The following is an 18,745-nucleotide window of genomic DNA, read 5'->3' on the forward strand; positions in this document are numbered from 1 at the left end:
TAACGAGTTATACTTCTATATTTGTTTTAGGATCGCTTTATTTTACATATGTTATACACTTTTATATTGTTGCATATACTTTTAATGCATAAACCAGAATCGCTATTGAATAATTCCATATCGAAATCATTTACAGTATATAACTGTTAATGAACATTCTTCACCCTCCAACTCTGTAGTAATTTATTTTTTTTACACATTTTAAAAGTTATTCTGTCTAGGTCAGAAACTTCGCGGTTTTAGTTAGCTTCATCGTTCAATAACGAGTTAAAGAAAGGATTAAGACTTTTTACAGCTACTCCTAAAATATAGAAAAATAAGCATTATTTAAGGTACGTAAACAGGGGTTCAAGAAATTTACCTTTGCCAGCAGACTGATCCTTTGAATCGCGCCACTTACAGAGTGATTCCTTCTGTATTACAAAGGCATCATATAGCTCGCCAATAAGTTCACTTAGCAATCCTAACATAATTAAAATTTCATGAGAACAATTATCTTGCATTTAAAAAACATTGTGTGATGTTAGAAGTAATTACAAAACGGTTAACCACACTTTAGAGTTTTAAGTCGTTACCTCTTGGATGCTCCAAGCCGTGGACTAGGAGCTGCATAGTATATAAACATTCAAGTTGATGGTCTTCGTTAGAATCAATGTATCTCTGCAGAACCGGTATACAAAACTTTTGGAAGGTTTCGGACTCAAGCTTGTAACTGTTTTCTTTGTAGTGAATCGAGAAATTACTCAATGTTTCCGTCAATCCTCTGATAAACAACTTATCAACCACCATTATATTTCCCTAAAGAAATGAAGGTAGCTTTTAAATAGACGCACCTGTGTATATGAACTCAATTACTTACGTTACTATAATCAATAATGCAATCCGCAGTCGTTCCTTCCTTCAGTAAGTGCTCAATATGGTCTATCACATTTTTAACGTGCTTTTCTGGGGTGTCTCTTAGATCAATAACTGGCGATTTTGATTCGTTCTCCACATACTCCAGTCTCTGTTTATAATCCGTCAGTAAATTTACAACAAATGTAGGAAATAAGGATCGAATTAGTTATACACATAATACAACGGGTGTTCGTATTAATTGAAACACTTCTTAGTCTTCACTTTATTTGAACAAAAAATGTTTTTAGTTGTAATTAGAATATAAACTGCTGAAACGAGCCAATATGCCAATTTGGCATCCTTTTATTACATATGGTCTTAATTATAAATTAAGTATATTAAATAATGACAGGACAATCTGAATTATTCATAAAACAGGTATCAAATTTAAGCTAATAATATAGGGCTAAGACTAATAAAGTTCGATTTGGATAAAATATAAATATATTAAAAAACTTCAAATGTATACTGAATACATTTATAATTAAAAAGAACAAAACTATTATTTCTGCTCGAATATTTTAAATTAATTTTTCGATATTGTGATATATATATTTTTTTCCATTTGAAATTATATATTGTGAATATACTGGTATATACCGAATAAGATCCCATTTCCCTTTGGGATAGTTTCAGGCTAATAATAGCTTTTAAACTGAGAGACTACTTTGCGTAACAACAAACAGACAAGACAATATAGACTCGACTTTTTATAATAATAAAGAAGATATATACTTTCTATCGTGCGTTGCAAATCTGACTTATATAAACATTCCGTCTGCAAGGGTATAAAAACAGGCGCTCGAGTCTAGTTTTTTACCCACACCCAACTCAAAATAAGAGAATAAAATAAAGTTGTAAAGAAAATAAAGTGCGTGATTTTTTAAACAGAAAATTCATCGATGTTTTACTTGTTTTCCATTTAACGGACATACAGTTGCGAAAAAAATAATAGCACCACCATAACGTATTTTGTTCTCGATTAAATAAATTAAGGTTGAGGTACCGATAGTACCAAATACTGATTTTTCGCATAATGCTAGATATTTTTCCTATTCAAAAATGAAAAAAAAAATTTGAATTGTCCATACCTTGATTTTTAATAATTTTTTTTGGGCGGCAAGGTCTAAAATGAGGCGAAAACAAAAATAGCACCACTATCGATTTTTTCAAATATTCAATACTTGTCGGCGGTTTGTTTTGGTGAAAAGCACATGGTTATAAAACTTGACATTTCTATTACTATATCCAACATTATTTTTGAAACATACCTTAAAAAAAATTATTAAAATGGGACGAGGAAAGCATTGCTCTTCAGATAAGCGTGGCATGGTCAAAAAACCAATTTCTGAAGGAAAAACACACAGAAATATTGGTCTAATCCTTCAATTCTAAAACAAAATGATAGGAAATGCAATCACCTACAACAAGAATCCCGAAAAACGTGGGAGAAAACAATCATTGGGCACCCATCTCTTCAAAAGGCTAGTGCCCGAGGGCAAGAAGGATCTATTTAAAGCTGCTACCGAACTGAAAAAGGATCTCAACATATCCGCAACAGTGCAAACAGTTCACACATGTCTCAGGGAACATGGATTAAAAGTCTGTAGTCCCAGGAAGGTCCCTCTTTTAAATGGGAGACACATACCCAAGCGCATTAAGTTCGTCAAGGAACATTTAAATTGGTCTTGCGAAAAATGGAGGAACTTCTTATGGTCAGATGGAAGCAAGGTGGTTTTTTTTGGTGGTAATGGATCTTAATCGTATGTAAGACAACCTAAGAACACCGAATATAAGCCAAATTACACAGTAGAAGCAATTAAACACGGAGGATCCAGTATAATGGTATGGGCTTGTTTCTCGTACTATGTAGTCGGGGCTATACCATAATATACCATGGTCAAAAACCATCTGGGATCAACATGTGTTTGTGGATATTTTGGTAACGATGATGCTACCCTTTGCCGAATACAATTAAAAGACTATGATCCCAAGTAGACCCGCAGGAAAGCCAAGGATTCGTTCCAAAATAAATCTGTTCCTGTTTTGGATTGGCCTGAACAGTCCCCAGGCCGTAATCCCATCAAAAATTCTTGGTCAGATATGAGAAAAGCAGTTGTATCTTCAAAGCCAACTAACAACGAATAACTTTGGGTATAATTAAGGAGTCCTGGTGCAAAATATCCCTAAAACGGTGCCAGGACCTGGTTGACTCCATGCCAAAACGTTCCGCAGCTGTTATTGCTAATAAAGGATACACTACCAAATATTAAATTAATGGGATGGGCGTAGTTTTAATTTACAATCACTTGTTATTAAGGAATTTTTTACTGTTAAGTTTATATTTTATGTTTAAAGCATTTTTTATGAAGTGGTGCTATTATTTTTTTCGCCTAATTTTGTCACTTTTCATAAAGTTCCTTAAATAAGTTAAGAATTCATAGAACAATTGTGATTTTTTTTTATTTTCTAAAAAGTGAATTGTTTAACCTTTCTAAAATGGTATTTCAGCTCCTTTTAAACCCTAAATTGTAGTTAGGAGACTTATTCAAAGTTTTACTGGGCCAGTGGTGCTATTTTTTTTTTCGCAGCTGTATATAAATAAAGTATTAGTATGTAAAGTAAAACTCACGTTGAATTTAATAAAGTCGGCAACTTCACTTTCAGGCATAAAATCTGACCATTTTAGGTTAAACTTGATCCACATCTTCCGAGCAAAATTTGGTCCAACTTCTTGTGTACAATACATTAAGTATGTTTTAAGGAACTTTTTAGCGACGTTTGATGGGCTATTTTCTTTTAAATTGTTGTTCCACAAATCTGATATAGTCAATATTTTCTTTACAATTAGTGGTCCTGTTGAAGAAAGTGTCAAGATTTTTATTATTGAACAAATAAAATAAGATGTTATGTTAGGAGTCGCTTGCCAGCACAAGTGCATCAGTTACCATCGATTTTAAATAAACTAATATCTGTATCCAATAATGTAGGATATCATGCCTACAGGAAATACCATGGAAACTAATACACAACGCAGGTAAACGTGATAAAAGAAAACTTTACCGGCAAATTGAAGAATATATAGCCAAAGCTCTGGAATATCAACAATCAAATCGTTTGCATACACGGTAAATTCGTTGTACGCCAGTCTCAAGTGATCGACAGAGATGTAATTTTGCTCAATAAGTTGGGACACGGCAATAGATAAATACCGCCTGTACTGTTTACCTACATTTGCTAAATGCAAATAATCTGTCAATATATAATAAATAAAACTGCAGCGTAGTTTCTCTGGTACTCGTTTTATGCACGAAACCACAACGGGCGTGACTGCTTTAGAGGCTGCTGACAGGTCTATTATTTCGGAGACAACAGACTTAATGAGTTTAAGATCTGTTTCGCTAGCTTCATTAAACACTGCCGCAGGAGCAACAGAACGAGTGGTCTGCGAGAAGGTTGCAGTTGATAGCTGCTCAGTTCCACGGTAGAGTGGACCTGTGTTAACGTTAGAGCTGCCCAATGATGACTGCGCCTAGAAAAAAATGTTTAATTGTTATTTGAGATGGTATAGAACATAAAATAACATTTCTTTGGTATGCGGGATTTTGTTTATTATTACAAACTATTAGAGAGAGGTGAATATTAATGTTAACGGCTTTTATAGGACATAGCACGAGCATTAGCGACAAGGGCTTAAAAAGATTAGTTATATACATATATACAACTGGTTTTAACAAATGTCATACAACAACGCCTTTAAGGGGGGCACTCTACGGATAACTTTTAAGAAACCCATTTATTTTATTCTTTAATTCGATAGCTATACTATTCAAGAATATTATCGCAAAGTTTGAAAGTCGTACTACGAATAGTTTTGGGCTTATCTTGGCAGGACCCAGCTCGCGCGTAGCCACTTCAGGTGGTCGCGCCGTATGAATTATTCTTATCCAAAAACTTTAAAGGGTGTTTTCTCGAAACCAATTTTTTTCAGTCGGTAATCACGATTGCAAACGAACCGCTACACGTATAAAGCTTAACTTACACTGGTTTTTTAGATTAGAGAAGATTAAAAATTAAAGAATGCATGAAATTGTTACTAAATTTCGATGATTTTCAACATTTGCGAGTTTTAATCACGAAACACAACTTTTATCTATAAAAAAAAAAGTTTCATGTGTTTCAGATAGTTGGTCTGGACTGCAGCGTGAGTACCGCTAAAGAAAATTGAACAGTAAGCATCTGAAAGATGCCATTTTGAAAAATTGTTATATGTGTAAAATGAAAAATTTATGTTCAGACATGTATCTAAATAAATACAAAAAATTTCCAAAAAAACGACCTTTTTTCGAGGCAAACCGTAGAGTGCCCCCCTTAACCAAAGTCATTTTAGCCATCCAAAAGATTTAACGTATAGTTTATAGATAGTTAACCATTTTTTTGGCATGTCGATAGAAATTGACAAAAATAAAAAGATTTTTTTCCATTTTAATTCAAAAGTGTGGGCGTGGGGGTTTTGGGCGGCAGAGTAACATTTGGAAAAACAATAAAATAAAATTATTTCAGATCAGAAAATATCTTGTGAATTATTATTTATGTACAATTTTAGCTTACTGTTAAACGAGAAATTTTCAGATAACAATTTATCCACAGGTGTGATAAAATAAATTAAATTAAAATTCAAGAAAAGAAGCGCTACATTGACATAGGTTCATGTACATATAAATGTAGATAATACATAAACATTAACTATTACTTACTTTTACAGTATGCCGTGAAGGTGGTGCCTGTTGTGTGTATTTTGAATGACTAGCAGACTTTTGAACTGATGAACTCAATAAAGTTCGACCCTGCTGACCACCGCGGGAGGATGAGTTTTCCCGTGATCCTTGAGATGATCCAGTTCTCGAATGCATACCTTTTTGTTATTATACCGTGTTATTGTTTTAAGCAATTATTATTATAAAATATTACCTCTGTCATAACGATCGCGCTCCATAGAACCTTTGTTATATGACCCCTTGTTTCTGGGTCCACTACGATCCCGATCTCTATCACTACTATTTTTATCGATTAGGGATGAGAGCACAGCGAACGGATTGGATGGGGTTGGTGTCGGCGCCGAAGATAGTTTTGTCGTCTCGCTGTTCCAAATGAATTGCGTCAATCCACCCATCTTCTTTGTTTCTAGGTTTTGGTCAGAAAGTTTAGACTGAAACGTTTAAAAACATAAGTTGATCAATCCTAAATATACACTAAAAAGGTACTTGATGTAAAATATATATATATATATATAAGTAGTTATCTTTAAAAATACAAATAGAATACTGAAATGGTGCAATGTAGAAAAAAATAATATTTTATTTGATTTCTATATATTCTGTACACATGTATTACATAAGTAGTTCTTACCAGACCTTCCAGTTTATTACTGTCAACCGCTAGAGAGCGGCTACCTTTGCTAGTTTGCACATGCCAAGTATTGTCATCATTGTTTCCATTGGAGTGTCCAGCTCCTCCAGAGACGGTACCCCCGACACTATTGTTTTGCTGCTGGTGTCGAAGGTTTCCATTATCACCACGTTGACTGTGACTGCCACCATACGCGCTACCTGAACGAGATTCACCGTATCGAGAGTTTCCACGGTCATCTCGTTTACCAGATCCGCCCTGCGATCCTCCGGGTGTAGTACTGGAAAGTGTACCAAAATATTGTGCAGAAAGCTGCTCATTCTTTGCCTCTTTTTCAATTTGTCCCATAGTTTTTGGTGCCTCATTCCGTGAAGTTTGCCATTTATTCTTACGTAAATCAATAACGTCTTGAAGCATAAATCGCACTCGCGAGCTTACTTTGCCTCCATCTTTGTCTGTTTTTGATGCGATGGCCTGCATTCTGGTGATCGATTTTTCCAGTGAATAACACCGACTTGGGTCTTTGGAATTTACTGGCGTTTTTTCAAATTTAGCACCCACAGTTGTGAGCAGCTTGCATAAACACTCAAGCATGTCTTCAGAATGGGGGTTAAGAAGTGTATCAATGCAAGAATATATTATTTTGCCAGTCAACATAGATATCTTAAAGAGTTCGCCAATAAATCGTACTGTCCCTCCGGATCGTCTTCTTATTTTTCGTTCTTCTTCTTCCAAAATTGCCTCAAGTTCCGCTTTCTCATTTGCATCGGTACATTTCTTTATTTTATCCACAATTGGCTGCAACTTTTTTTCCTTTGCGGTGCTTTGTGAAACATTTTGGGTGAATTCCTGTTCAGTTTTATCTAACAATGCATTTCGAAAGTGCGCCAAATTAGATTTGTTTTCGCTTTCCATACGCTCGTCTATTACCTTTACTTCCGCAGCGAGCCGTTGACATAGTCTGGCGTAAGACACAGAAAAGTTTGGCTCATCAATGGCCTTTTCAAATACCAACACAATTACTTCGTCTACTTTGTCTGGTGTATCAATTTTCAATTTTATAATCTCCTCAACAAGTGTGTCGAACCTTTCAGGGGTAAGCTTATTTAAAATACCTCGAACGCGACGTACCAACTCATTTTTTTCGTGTGCAGATTTCGCGTCGCTATCACTATCAGATTTATTTAAGACTCGAGGGCGCCATGCATTTTCATTTTCACTTAGCTTTACATCTTGATTTAATGATAAATTTACATGTATCATGCCTTTCAAACTGCTTCTACCGCCACCACTTTGCACGCCTGACATAGACAATTGTTTACCAATATAATTTCCAGCCGATTCATTGCTACGATTGCCAATCATACCAACCATCGATTGTACGCGTTTATTATTATTGTTATTTCGTATAAATGATGGCATTAAGTTTGGTTGAGGAAGAATAGACACATTTTTCACCTCTGGCTGTATACGTGAGGCCTTTACCTCGCGTAACTGCAATAACTGTTCTCGGTCGTATTGTTTTTTTCCGCTTGGATTGTTTGGTGACCATTGACCCTCATTATAGTTTATGATAGACGCAGTTTTTGGGGACCCTTTCAGTTTCAGATCATCAGAGTCCTGTTTATCGTCAAGGGTAGTCTCTGGCTTAGGATCTGGATTAGAATCTGACTGGAGATCTACATCTACTCCTGTATTATTCGTTGGAATTGACTTTATTGCTGACTCTCTTGAGGAGATGTCTTCTGAAACATTGTGTTTCGGCTTTATAGGGTATGCTTGAGTTTGGCTATTATCCAAACTATTTACTTCTTTTACTGCCATAGAGGATATTTCAGTCTCATCTGGGACATTTCCTAAACTTAGTTCTTGATGAGTTGGTTTCTCTTCGCTTTGGCTATCTTTGAATCTTTCTGTAGTAGAATTTTCTAATTTTTCGGCCGACTCAGTATTTTCTAGAAGTGCGTGCATAATAGGAGAATCTGCGGCAAAATTCGTAGGTGATGATTTGTCAATACTAGCATCTTCAGGATCGGCAGACAAATTGGACGACTGTGGACTCTTGACATTGACATTGACAGCTTGAAACCCAGTTAAAAGATTTTCGGAGGATACACTGGACGACTCCAACTCAGCAATATTTGTTTCCTTTAAAACAGTTGGCACATTGGTTGTAGTCTCAGTATTTGATACCGTTTGCTTCTGTTTCGGTGACTCGGATATGTGTAAATTTTGATGGGGAAAATTCGGTTGCACAGTTTCTTTAGTTGCTTCGGATATCGGTGTTGACCTTGCATCATCAGTTTCATCTGAAATTATGAAAATGTTAATTTAATTTTAAATTAAAAGTAAATTAATATTATAGTAATATTATAGTATATGCGTTACACGCTATACGTTACCCTATGAGGAACGGGTAGGAAAACGATTTTCAATATCTTTTTGTTAGTGAAAACGATAGGGACGAAAATAAAGCGTTTCCGACCATATAAAGTATATATTTTTTTGATCAGGATCAATAGCCGATTCGATCTGGCCATGTCCGTCTGTCTGTCCGTCCGTATGAACGTCGAGATCTCAGGAACTATAAAAGCTAGAAAGTTGAGAATAAGCATACAGACTCCAGAGACATAGACGCAGCGCAAGTTTGTCGATTCATGTTGCCACGCCCACAAACCGCCCAAAACTGCCACGCCCACACTTTTGAAAAATGTTTTGATATTTTGTCATTTTCTTATTAGTACTCTCAATTTCTATTGATTTGCAGAAGAACTTTTTGCCACGCCCACAAACCGCCCAAAACTGCCACGCCCATTCTTGTTTTGTTTAAAAGTTAATTTGATTAGTATATTTGAAAAGGGAATAAATTAAACAAAATTTTATTTTAGTAGGTAATAGACAGCACTGATGTCGGGAACCAAGACAGTTGATTCTTAAGTTTAGAGAGGAGGAATGAGCATATACAGAAATTCAAAAAAATCGTTCAATGTTCTCTGAAAATGGTATCCAATCAAATTAAATATGATTTGAAGCCCAAAAATTGTGGTACCTCACGTAAAATCACAGATACAGAGGACGCAAAGATCGTTTCAGTAAGGTTAATCCTTTTGCGTCCTCTAGGGACATAAACTTTGAGTTAAACTTGGAAATAAGCGACGTTACTATACCACTAGTAATCACCAAGAAAGGTGATTATTTAAAGGCATATTATGATTAAACCAATTAAACTGGTCACTCTCCAATCGCGTAATATGCTCTGGACTAATGAGTCCAAAATAATGCTATTTGGTGGAATAGGTTCCAGACATTGTTTAATGTCGAATGTGTCGAAGAAATCCCCGACTTCTAAAGCTCAGCTTTATGTTTCAGTTGTATGTTCATATATAACAATACATATGTTCTTAGTACATATTTCGGTCCGTAGTGAAATAATAAAAAAGTCTAGTTCCCCGACTATCTGATACCCGTTCCTCAGCTAGTGGCAGTGGCAGTGTTCAATACAGACAGTTTTTGGCGGTTCGTGGGCGTGGCAAAAGGTTAGTTTCCAAATCGATAGAGATTTACAAGACTAATAAAAAAATTATCAAAACATTTTTCAAAAGTGTGGGCGTTTGTTTCCTGAGATCTCAGCGTTCATACGGACGGACAGACGGACATAGCCATATCGACTCGGCTATTGATCCTGATCAAGAATATACAGCTGCGAAAAAAAAAATAGCACCACTTGCCCTACCTACAATTTAGGGTTTAAAAGGAGCTGAAATACCTTTTTAGAAAGGTTAAACAATTCACTTTTTAGGAAATAAAAAAAAATTGTTCTATGAAGTCTTAACTTATTTAAGAAACTTTATGAAAAATGAAAAAATAAGGCGAAAAAAATAATAGCACCACTTCATAAAAAATGCTTTAAACATAAAATATAAACTTAACAGTAACAAAATTCATTAATAACATGTGATTTTATATTAAAACTACACCCATTCCACTAATTTTATATTAGGTGATACACTACCAAAAACAGGAGCGCAACGTTTTGGCATGGAATCAACCAGGTCCTGGCACCGTTTTAGGGATATTTTGCTCCAGGACTCCTTAATTATACCCAAAGTTATTCGTTGTAAGTTGGCTTTGAAGCTACAACTGCTTTTCTCATATCTGACCAAGAATTTTTTATGGGATTACGGCCTGGGACTGTGCAGGCCAATCCAAAACAGGAACAGATTTATTTTAGAACGAATCCTTGTACTTGGGGTCATAGTCTTGTTAATTGTATTTGGCAAAGGGTAGCATCATCGTCACCAAAATATCCACAAACACACGTTAATCCATGATGGTTTTTAGCCATGGTATATTATGGTATAGCCCCAAATACATAGTACGAGAAACATGCCCATACCATTACACTGGATCCTCCGTGTTTAATTGCTTCTACTGTGTAATTTGGCTTATATTCGGTGTTCTTAGGTCGCCGTACATACGATTAAGATCCATTGCCACCAAAAAAAACCACCTTGCTCTCATCTGACCATAAAAAGTTCGTCCATTTTTCGCATGGCCAATTGAAATGTTCCTTGACGAACTTAATGCGCTTGGGTATGTGTCTCCCATTTAAAAGAGGGACCTTCCTTGGACTACAGCCTTTTAAATCATGTTCCCTTAGACATAGGTGAACTGTTTGCGCTGTTGCGGATATGTTGAGACCCTTTTTCAGTTCGGTAGCAGCTTTAAATGGATCCTTCTTGCTCTCGGGCACTAGCCTTTTGAAGAGATGGGTGCCCAATGATTATTTTCTCCCACGTTCTTCGGGATTCTCGTTGTAGGTGATTGCATTTCCTATCATTTTGTTTTAGCATTGAAGGATTAGACCAATATTTCTGTGTGATTTTCCCTTCAGAAATTGGTTTTTTTTACCATGTCACGCGTATCTGAAGTGAAATGCTTTCCTCGTCCCATTTAAATAATATCTTTTAAGGTATGTTTTAAAAATAATGTTGGAAATAGGAATACAAATGTTAAGTTTTATAACCATGTGCTTTTCACCAAAACAAACCGCCGACAAGTATTGAATATTTGAAAAAATCGATAGTGGTGCTTTTTTTATAGCCGCCGAATTTTATACTTTGCCCGCTCCAAAAAAAATTATAAAAAATAACGGTATGGACAATTTAAAAATTTTTATCATTTTTGGATGGGGAAAATATATAGCATTATTCAAAAAATCAGTATTTCGTAATATCCGTACCGCAACCTTAATTTCTTTGATCGAGAATAAAATACGTTATGTTGCTGCTATTATTTTTTTTTTGCAACTGTATATAGATGCTGTTAAACAAATGAAAAAATAAACCTCTAATTCTGTCCTTATTATAGTCTCGGCCTTATAATAATATTCAAAAGCAGCTAAATAAAATCGAAATATTTAAATAAAAATGAATTAAAGAGCAATCCAACATAAAACTTTGAATTTGGTCATGGGTAAATTATTTTTATAAAATATATAGGTATGTTGATAATTAATGATATCACGAAATGGCCTTTAAGTGAGGAGAGAATTTACAGAACCTAGTTAAAACCCATTTGGAATAATTCTATAGAATTATACCCCAAAACGCAAAAACAAATAAAAATCTTATTTAAAATTAAAGTGAGACGGTCATTAATACCACTGACTAACGGATCTACCGAAACCCGCATATAAAAAAGGAATCTTGCAATCTTGTCTATTAATACAAGTATGTTAATTCGTAGGAATAGTTTCTATAATTATCTTTTAGGCACACTACAAAATAAAATCAACTAGTAATGCTTATAAGGTATACTAATATAAGGTATATATACTTGTATGAGAACACACTATCACCATTGAATAGACACTTTATTACATTCATAAAACCACATTTAAAGAAATGTATTTCGTACATATGCTATCATACAAGTGTTTGTACTTATTTCACATAAGCGCACAATACCCTAGTGACCAAGTGCTGCTACATAGCCAAATCGCTATAGATAGACACAGATGATTACATGTCTCACTAACACTAATACCAAGGTGATCAAATCGATCCCTACGAGCCAAACGACGAACAGAAACAACGGTCCGTCAGCCAATAGACACACTAGAAGTCAGCAAACAATGTCAACGGCAAAAGTAAAGTATTTACACACTAGTACCTAGTAACAATGCGAGTACTAGGCCACTCCCGATAATACTTTATATAAATAATACTTTTTTTAGCAAGTAAATATTTTTTAAGTCAGCATCTATGAACATTAATAGCAGGCATCCAGACTCAAGTGACACCGATGTTGTACACGTTGCAAATAAACCGGCAACGCAAAATAATTTGTAATTGTTGTTTTTTGCTGTTCTTACTTTGCCTTGCCAGTCTACATTTTCAATGTGTCGCATTCAAAGTCAAAACTGACCTTAGGGAAATAGACTATCTATTGTCCACCAAATTTTCAATGTTCTGCTGACGATTTCGAAAAACTCTTTGACTACCTGGGATCAAAGTTCATAATTGCTGGGGATTGGAAAACTTATCATCGTCTCTGGGAGTCTCAACCACCCGCGGACTTCGTTCACAGTTCAAATGTCCAAGTCCTTGCTACAGGAGAGCACACGTATTATCCATGCAGCCAAAGAACAATGGCTTTGCTGTCTATAAAGGGATTCGGAATGATATAACTTAAAGTCTTGAGCTTAACTCTGATCACATTCCATTAATCATATAACAAGAGAGAATGCTATAGTCAAGTTCCCCGACTATCTGATACCCGTTATTCAGCTGGTGGAAGTGCGAAGAAAAAATTCCAACACTGACAGTTTTTTGGCGGTTTGTGGGCTTTAGAGTGGGCGCGGCAAACAGATATTTGGCAAAGAGAAAGAATAACATATATCAAAACATTTTTCAAATTTGTGGGCCTGGCAGATTTTAGCGTTAGAGTGGGGGTGGTAATAAAATGGGTCAACAAGCTTGCGTTGCGTATGTCTCTGGAAACTGTATGTTTAATCTCTAGCTTCCATAGTTACTGAGATCTCGACGCTCATACGGGCGGATAGACAGAGATATTAAGATGTTCCGTAACGGTGACCCCACCAAACCGTACGGCTCTAACCTATGGGAATCTTCACGGAATATGAACATACAGCTTCATCGCAAAATACCCATACAGAAAACCGACCCTACATGGTGCAGGTCCGCCTCAGAATATTCTTTAGCTTTTGAGAACGAACTAGAGAAACGTTTTCAGCCATTTGACCTTGCGGGTAGTGAAAGCGCTCCTTCTTCAAATGCAGTACCAAGCACGTAAGACCAGAAAGTCAGCATATTTAAAAGCTGTCATAGACAATACCGCTTCGACGGTATTGACAGTAGAATTTTCTAGGCTTTGCCTAAAAACGGAATCCTGTTCCTCGTTCTCCTTTTGAACTCAATACCAAAACAAGAAAAACTGAATAACCCTATCGAGTCATATCGACCGATAAGCTTGTTACCCACATTCTTTAAAATATTCGATAGAATATTTCTTAGCATAATGGGTGTATGTAAGGAGCGTGCAGGATGCCATTCCCTCCCACCAGTTTGGGGGAACGCACCACGACAAGCGCATCGAGTTCTCCAGCAGATCTTGAAAGCCATTGAAGAAATGTCTCTATAATTGATTTTAATTGATTAATTGTAATTAATTAATTGATTGTAATTGATTTTAAGTCAATTATCAAAATTGTTATAAAAATGGTTTTCTCCGTTTCTGATATGTATTCACGTCCTCTTTTCCCATTTTCTTTTACTCAACGTATTATAGCCACTAGGTTTTTTGCTTTTAACAATATACTGTTGCAGTCAAAATATAGTAGTAGTGCCGAGCAAGCAAAAAGTTTCTCAACATTTTCCATTTCTTAACATAGCTTTTTTAACATTAACTTTTTCACTTAAGTAACTATAAATACGGGCTCCTTAAGAATGTGGAGTTATGTTTGGTTCTCGTCTTTCCTTTTATTCTTTTTCGCTCTTAATTGCTAGGATGCACATGTTTGACCCATTCAAAATATTGGTAGTTCCAAATAAATCCTAAATAATATTAAAATTGAATCACTTTTTTTATTTTAGAATATTTTTAGGTGTTTTTAATTAGTTCCTAGTATTATTATATTTTTTCGTGCCATATCGTCCTCACTACAAGGGGCGTAGCAAAATGGTTTTTTTCAAAAACAGTGACTCACGGTAGTATTTTAGAAGACCATTATTTTGTTTTTTTCCTCAAATAATACCTAAGGAATAGAACACAGTGGTTCATTAATTATGTTTTGGGAAAATTTTTATCGATATCAAGTGATGACTTTTAAAAGAATTACAAAGGTCTTGGAAACCTATTCCTGTGAAGAAAGGATATAAAATATCAGATACCCGTTACTCAACTAGTGGAAGTACGAAGAAAAAATTTCAAAAATTTTTGGCGGTTTGTGGGCGTGTCAAGAAGATTTTTGGCAAATCGAGATAAATTTACAGGACTAACAAATAAGCGAAAAAATATCAAAACATTTTTCAAAAGTGTGGGCGTGGCAGTTTGTGGGCATTAGGGTGGGCAACATGGGTCAACAAACTTGCGCTGCGTCTATGTCTCTGGAGCCTGCATGCTTAATCTCTTTCTAGCTTCTATAGTTCCTGAGATCTAGATGTTCATAAGGACAGACGGACATAGCCAGATCAATTTGGCTATTGATCCTGATCAAGAATATGTATACTTTATATGGTCGGAATCGCTTCCTTCTGCCTGTTACATACGAATCTAATATACCCTTTTACTCTACAAGTAACGGGTATAAATATAGGGCTATTTCATAGTATATTTAATTTGATCCTTAATTTTTTTTGGCTGTGATGATTTTTTAAAATATTCACTACTATTTTTTTGGACGAGTAATTTTTTGTCCAATTTTCATATTTTTTTTTAAGAAATCAAAGAAATTATTTAACGTTGCAAAAGATGTTTTTTTTTTGGTTGTTTGAAAACCTCTGTGGGCACGACTATTATTTTGACTGCAGCTTTATTTGCTACACCGAAAAAACCGAAAAAAAAATTAAGTTAAATTAAATAAATAAATAAAACCCATTTTTGTCGATATCTCAATATTTGTTCAGTGTGATGTTGACTTTGACGTTAAGATTTTAATTCGCCAGCAATAAAATGCTAGGTGGCATGTATGAGAAATAGTCGCTTCCTTACTCTCTATCTCCATTTCCAACCACTTTCTATTTTCGTGACTTGTATCTAATAGTTAAGAATCGATATCGTTCTCTTATGATTTATATTAAAATGTATAATTTTAAACGTAAGTATGATAATTTCCATTTGTATCTTAATATGCGATATTCAAGGTATTCAATAAATTCAATCAATTCATTGACATCTTATGAACTAAAATAAAATGTGTTAAGATTAACAGGCAAGTAGATACGAGCCCCAGCCAATATTATTTCAAAGAGTTTGTTTTTTGCGATGCCCATTGTCAGCGCACGATATTTTCCATACTGCTACAGATATACGGACTGGACCGTTAAACGGAGATATGTTGTTTTTAAGAGTAAACTAGAACCGAGCAGAATACATTTTTTAAATCTATGTATCTGGAATCCTCATGTCTAATCTTAACTTTCTAACTTTTATAGTTCCCAAGATTTGGAACTTCATACGGACGAACAGACGGGCTCAGCTATTGATCCTGATCAAGAATATATATAGTCGCATACCCGCTTTATAAGGTGGTAAGGTGCGAGTAAAGGGTATAATTAGTGAAGATCGAACTTTAACATAAAAAATCTGTAATATTCATTTTTACGACGAAAACATAAATAAATAAATTCTCTATTCATCAATGCAATGTCAAGAAGAAGCAGTAAATTTAAAAAGAAACAAACCCGTATTTTGACAACCGGAAATCCATAATCTATACTTAACACTCGATATCCTTGGCCATTTTATTTGTACATAGTTTTAAAAGTTTATTTACTCTGGCCAAAATAGAATCGATAACCATTTTATTTTGGCCATTTTCAAGAAAAAAACCAAGTATTAGTCACTAATAAATATTATAATTTTTAGTAATTTATATACAACGGACAACGGCTAGTAATTAAATCTTATGAAAATAAGAAATATGATTTTTTTTGTTTAAAACCGAAATCCTTATTTTAGAATGCTTTATTAAACTGAACTACGAAAAAACGTATATCCCAACTTACCAGTGATTGGAGCACCTATGGACTCAGATACATTTTTAGGAGACACTATAGGAATTCTAAAAAAATAAAATAATATTAAACAAGATTATTTAGAAATGAATTTAGAGAATGCTGTAATCGAGGTCCTGAATTTTTAGATACCCGGAACTCAACTTATAAAAGCTAAAGCGAGTGCGACTGCAGGCTGAATAAATTAAGCAAGAAGACTTTTTTAAAGAACATTAAATTTTGGTGATAGATGATAAGTTGACAAAAATACCATTTCGACAGTAATCTGTATTCTTAACCCTATAGAATCAGAGATATCAACGTTCATACAAACGGACAAACGGAAAGGAGAGAAACAAGCCACGCCATGTTCAATTGGAATGCTATTGAAAGACGGAAACTCTACGCAACATTTAAAGCAAATCGTAAAAAAATACAAACAAAAAATAATGCATTTCCTGAGTTCATAATTAAGAAATTACCGATAATTTACTTTGAATAAATTCTACAATTGGGAAGTAACCTGACCTAAACAACTTGTTACTTACTTTTTGCTTCTCCCTCTTTGGGGAGTTGGTAATATTTCAACTGAAGGCGCATCAGACATCGCGGATACGATTGGGGTCTGCCCAACATCCGAGCGACTTATTGGGGTTGATTCTGGAAAATATTTTTAAAAAAATTCATTTCGGACTCTTTAATTTTAACTATCTCTCAAACTACCTACCAATGGGGCTATAAGACGCATTAGTCATTGATTCTGATCCTTGTGATGATGTACTGGTCAAATTATTTATACCAAAACTATCTTGCTGTGGAATACGTATTGGACCTTCTGAAAGGACAGTTGCTGGTGTGTTTGTGGAGATTACCTGATCGGAAAAGTCATTGTCGGTGTTCGATTTTGTCTTTAAAATATTAAAATACAAAATATTATATGACTTGAAATATAAAGTACATTTATTACTTGCCTTATCAAAATCGTCTAATATATTTTTTTTAGTCGTCGGATCGATTATCTGCAAACGATGCTGATGCCGGCGCCGGCTTGCAGGCTGCACAGACTGCGGTTGCACACTTGCTGGCATTACACCAACTCCAACCATTGGGGGCACACCCACTTGACCCATCGTACTACCAGGACCGCCAACGCCCATTACAGTGCTTGCTCCTGGCTGCACTGTGCTTGTGAGCAATTGAAGTTGCGACGAGGTAGCCCCCGGACCAGGGAGAGGTCCATTGGGTCCAGACTGCACTGGCTGCAAATTGTTTCCCACATTGACGTTCGTATTCACCGTAACAGCACTACGAGTATGTGGCGGCTGTTGCTGAAGAGTTGGGACGTATTGGTACTGATAGTACGGCATGGGGGCGGGTGCATATTGCAAATGAGAAGTTGGAAATGTTTGTTGTCGCGGGTTATATTGTGTGTATTGTTGTAGCACCATGTTCTGGTGAAGGGGTTGTGAGTACATGGGTTGTACATGAACATGGCGTGTTGCTCCTCCACTAGCACCTCTTGGGGCATTTGGCGTAGATGGTGGTCCTCGAAATATTCCGCCACTTTGTGGATTTGATCGGGTATTTCCCGAATTGTTGTTTCCCGTTGAAACATACTGAAAGTATTCAAAAGGAAATTTAAAAATCAGTAGATGAAGTAAAACCTGAAAGGGAAGTTGAAATGAAATATTATATAAATAATGCAAAAGTGAAAAACGAAAATAAATGGAGCACCGATTATTTGTTTTCCACCAACTTAAATAATTAGAGTATATATAAAATATATATACTTAGAGAGAAAGGGTATATTAGACTCGTTAAAAAGTGTGTAGCGGGAAAAAGGCAGCGTTTCAGACCACATAAAGTACATATATTCGTAATAAGACTTACAAGCCATGTACTTGAGATCACACAAGCAGATTGGGTCAGAACCAAAACTGACCAAAACTGTCACGCCCGAACTTATGAAAAATCTTTGATTTTTGTTCATTTAATTATTTGTCTTGTCGATTTATATCAGTAGGCCAAAAATATTTTTTGCCACGCCGACTCTAACGACAACGTACCGCAAAAGGATGCCCGCAAATTGTTTATTGTAAATTCAAAATTGTTTATATATTTTGTTCTTCTAAAGTTAAAAAATTTTTTTTTTAAATCGAACGGGTCGACGATATTGGCCATAGAGCTTTTCTCGCTTTATT

General features: G+C 35.3%; 1 protein-coding gene across 2 annotated transcripts in view; it reads right to left on the bottom strand.

Moving 5' to 3' along the window:
• LOC122622877 (eukaryotic translation initiation factor 4 gamma 3) overlaps positions 1-18,745 on the bottom strand; it is a 23,436-nt gene continuing 4,691 nt past the window's right edge. For both annotated transcript variants that reach the window (XM_043801519.1, XM_043801518.1), the window contains exons 4-16: positions 17,516-18,160; positions 17,272-17,452; positions 17,093-17,204; positions 16,557-16,612; positions 6,307-8,615; positions 5,869-6,106; positions 5,655-5,812; positions 3,961-4,429; positions 3,530-3,753; positions 860-1,006; positions 576-798; positions 362-463; positions 1-301 (exon numbers count right to left, since the gene is read on the bottom strand). In XM_043801519.1, coding sequence (XP_043657454.1) covers positions 240-301; positions 362-463; positions 576-798; positions 860-1,006; positions 3,530-3,753; positions 3,961-4,429; positions 5,655-5,812; positions 5,869-6,106; positions 6,307-8,615; positions 16,557-16,612; positions 17,093-17,204; positions 17,272-17,452; positions 17,516-18,160 — 4,926 coding nt within the window. In that variant the 3' untranslated portion in view covers positions 1-239. The remainder of the gene's footprint in view (positions 302-361; positions 464-575; positions 799-859; positions 1,007-3,529; positions 3,754-3,960; positions 4,430-5,654; positions 5,813-5,868; positions 6,107-6,306; positions 8,616-16,556; positions 16,613-17,092; positions 17,205-17,271; positions 17,453-17,515; positions 18,161-18,745) is intronic.

This window comes from Drosophila teissieri, chromosome 4, assembly GCF_016746235.2.
Source record: "Drosophila teissieri strain GT53w chromosome 4, Prin_Dtei_1.1, whole genome shotgun sequence".
In the NCBI taxonomy this organism is placed as follows: Eukaryota; Metazoa; Arthropoda; class Insecta; order Diptera; family Drosophilidae; genus Drosophila; species Drosophila teissieri.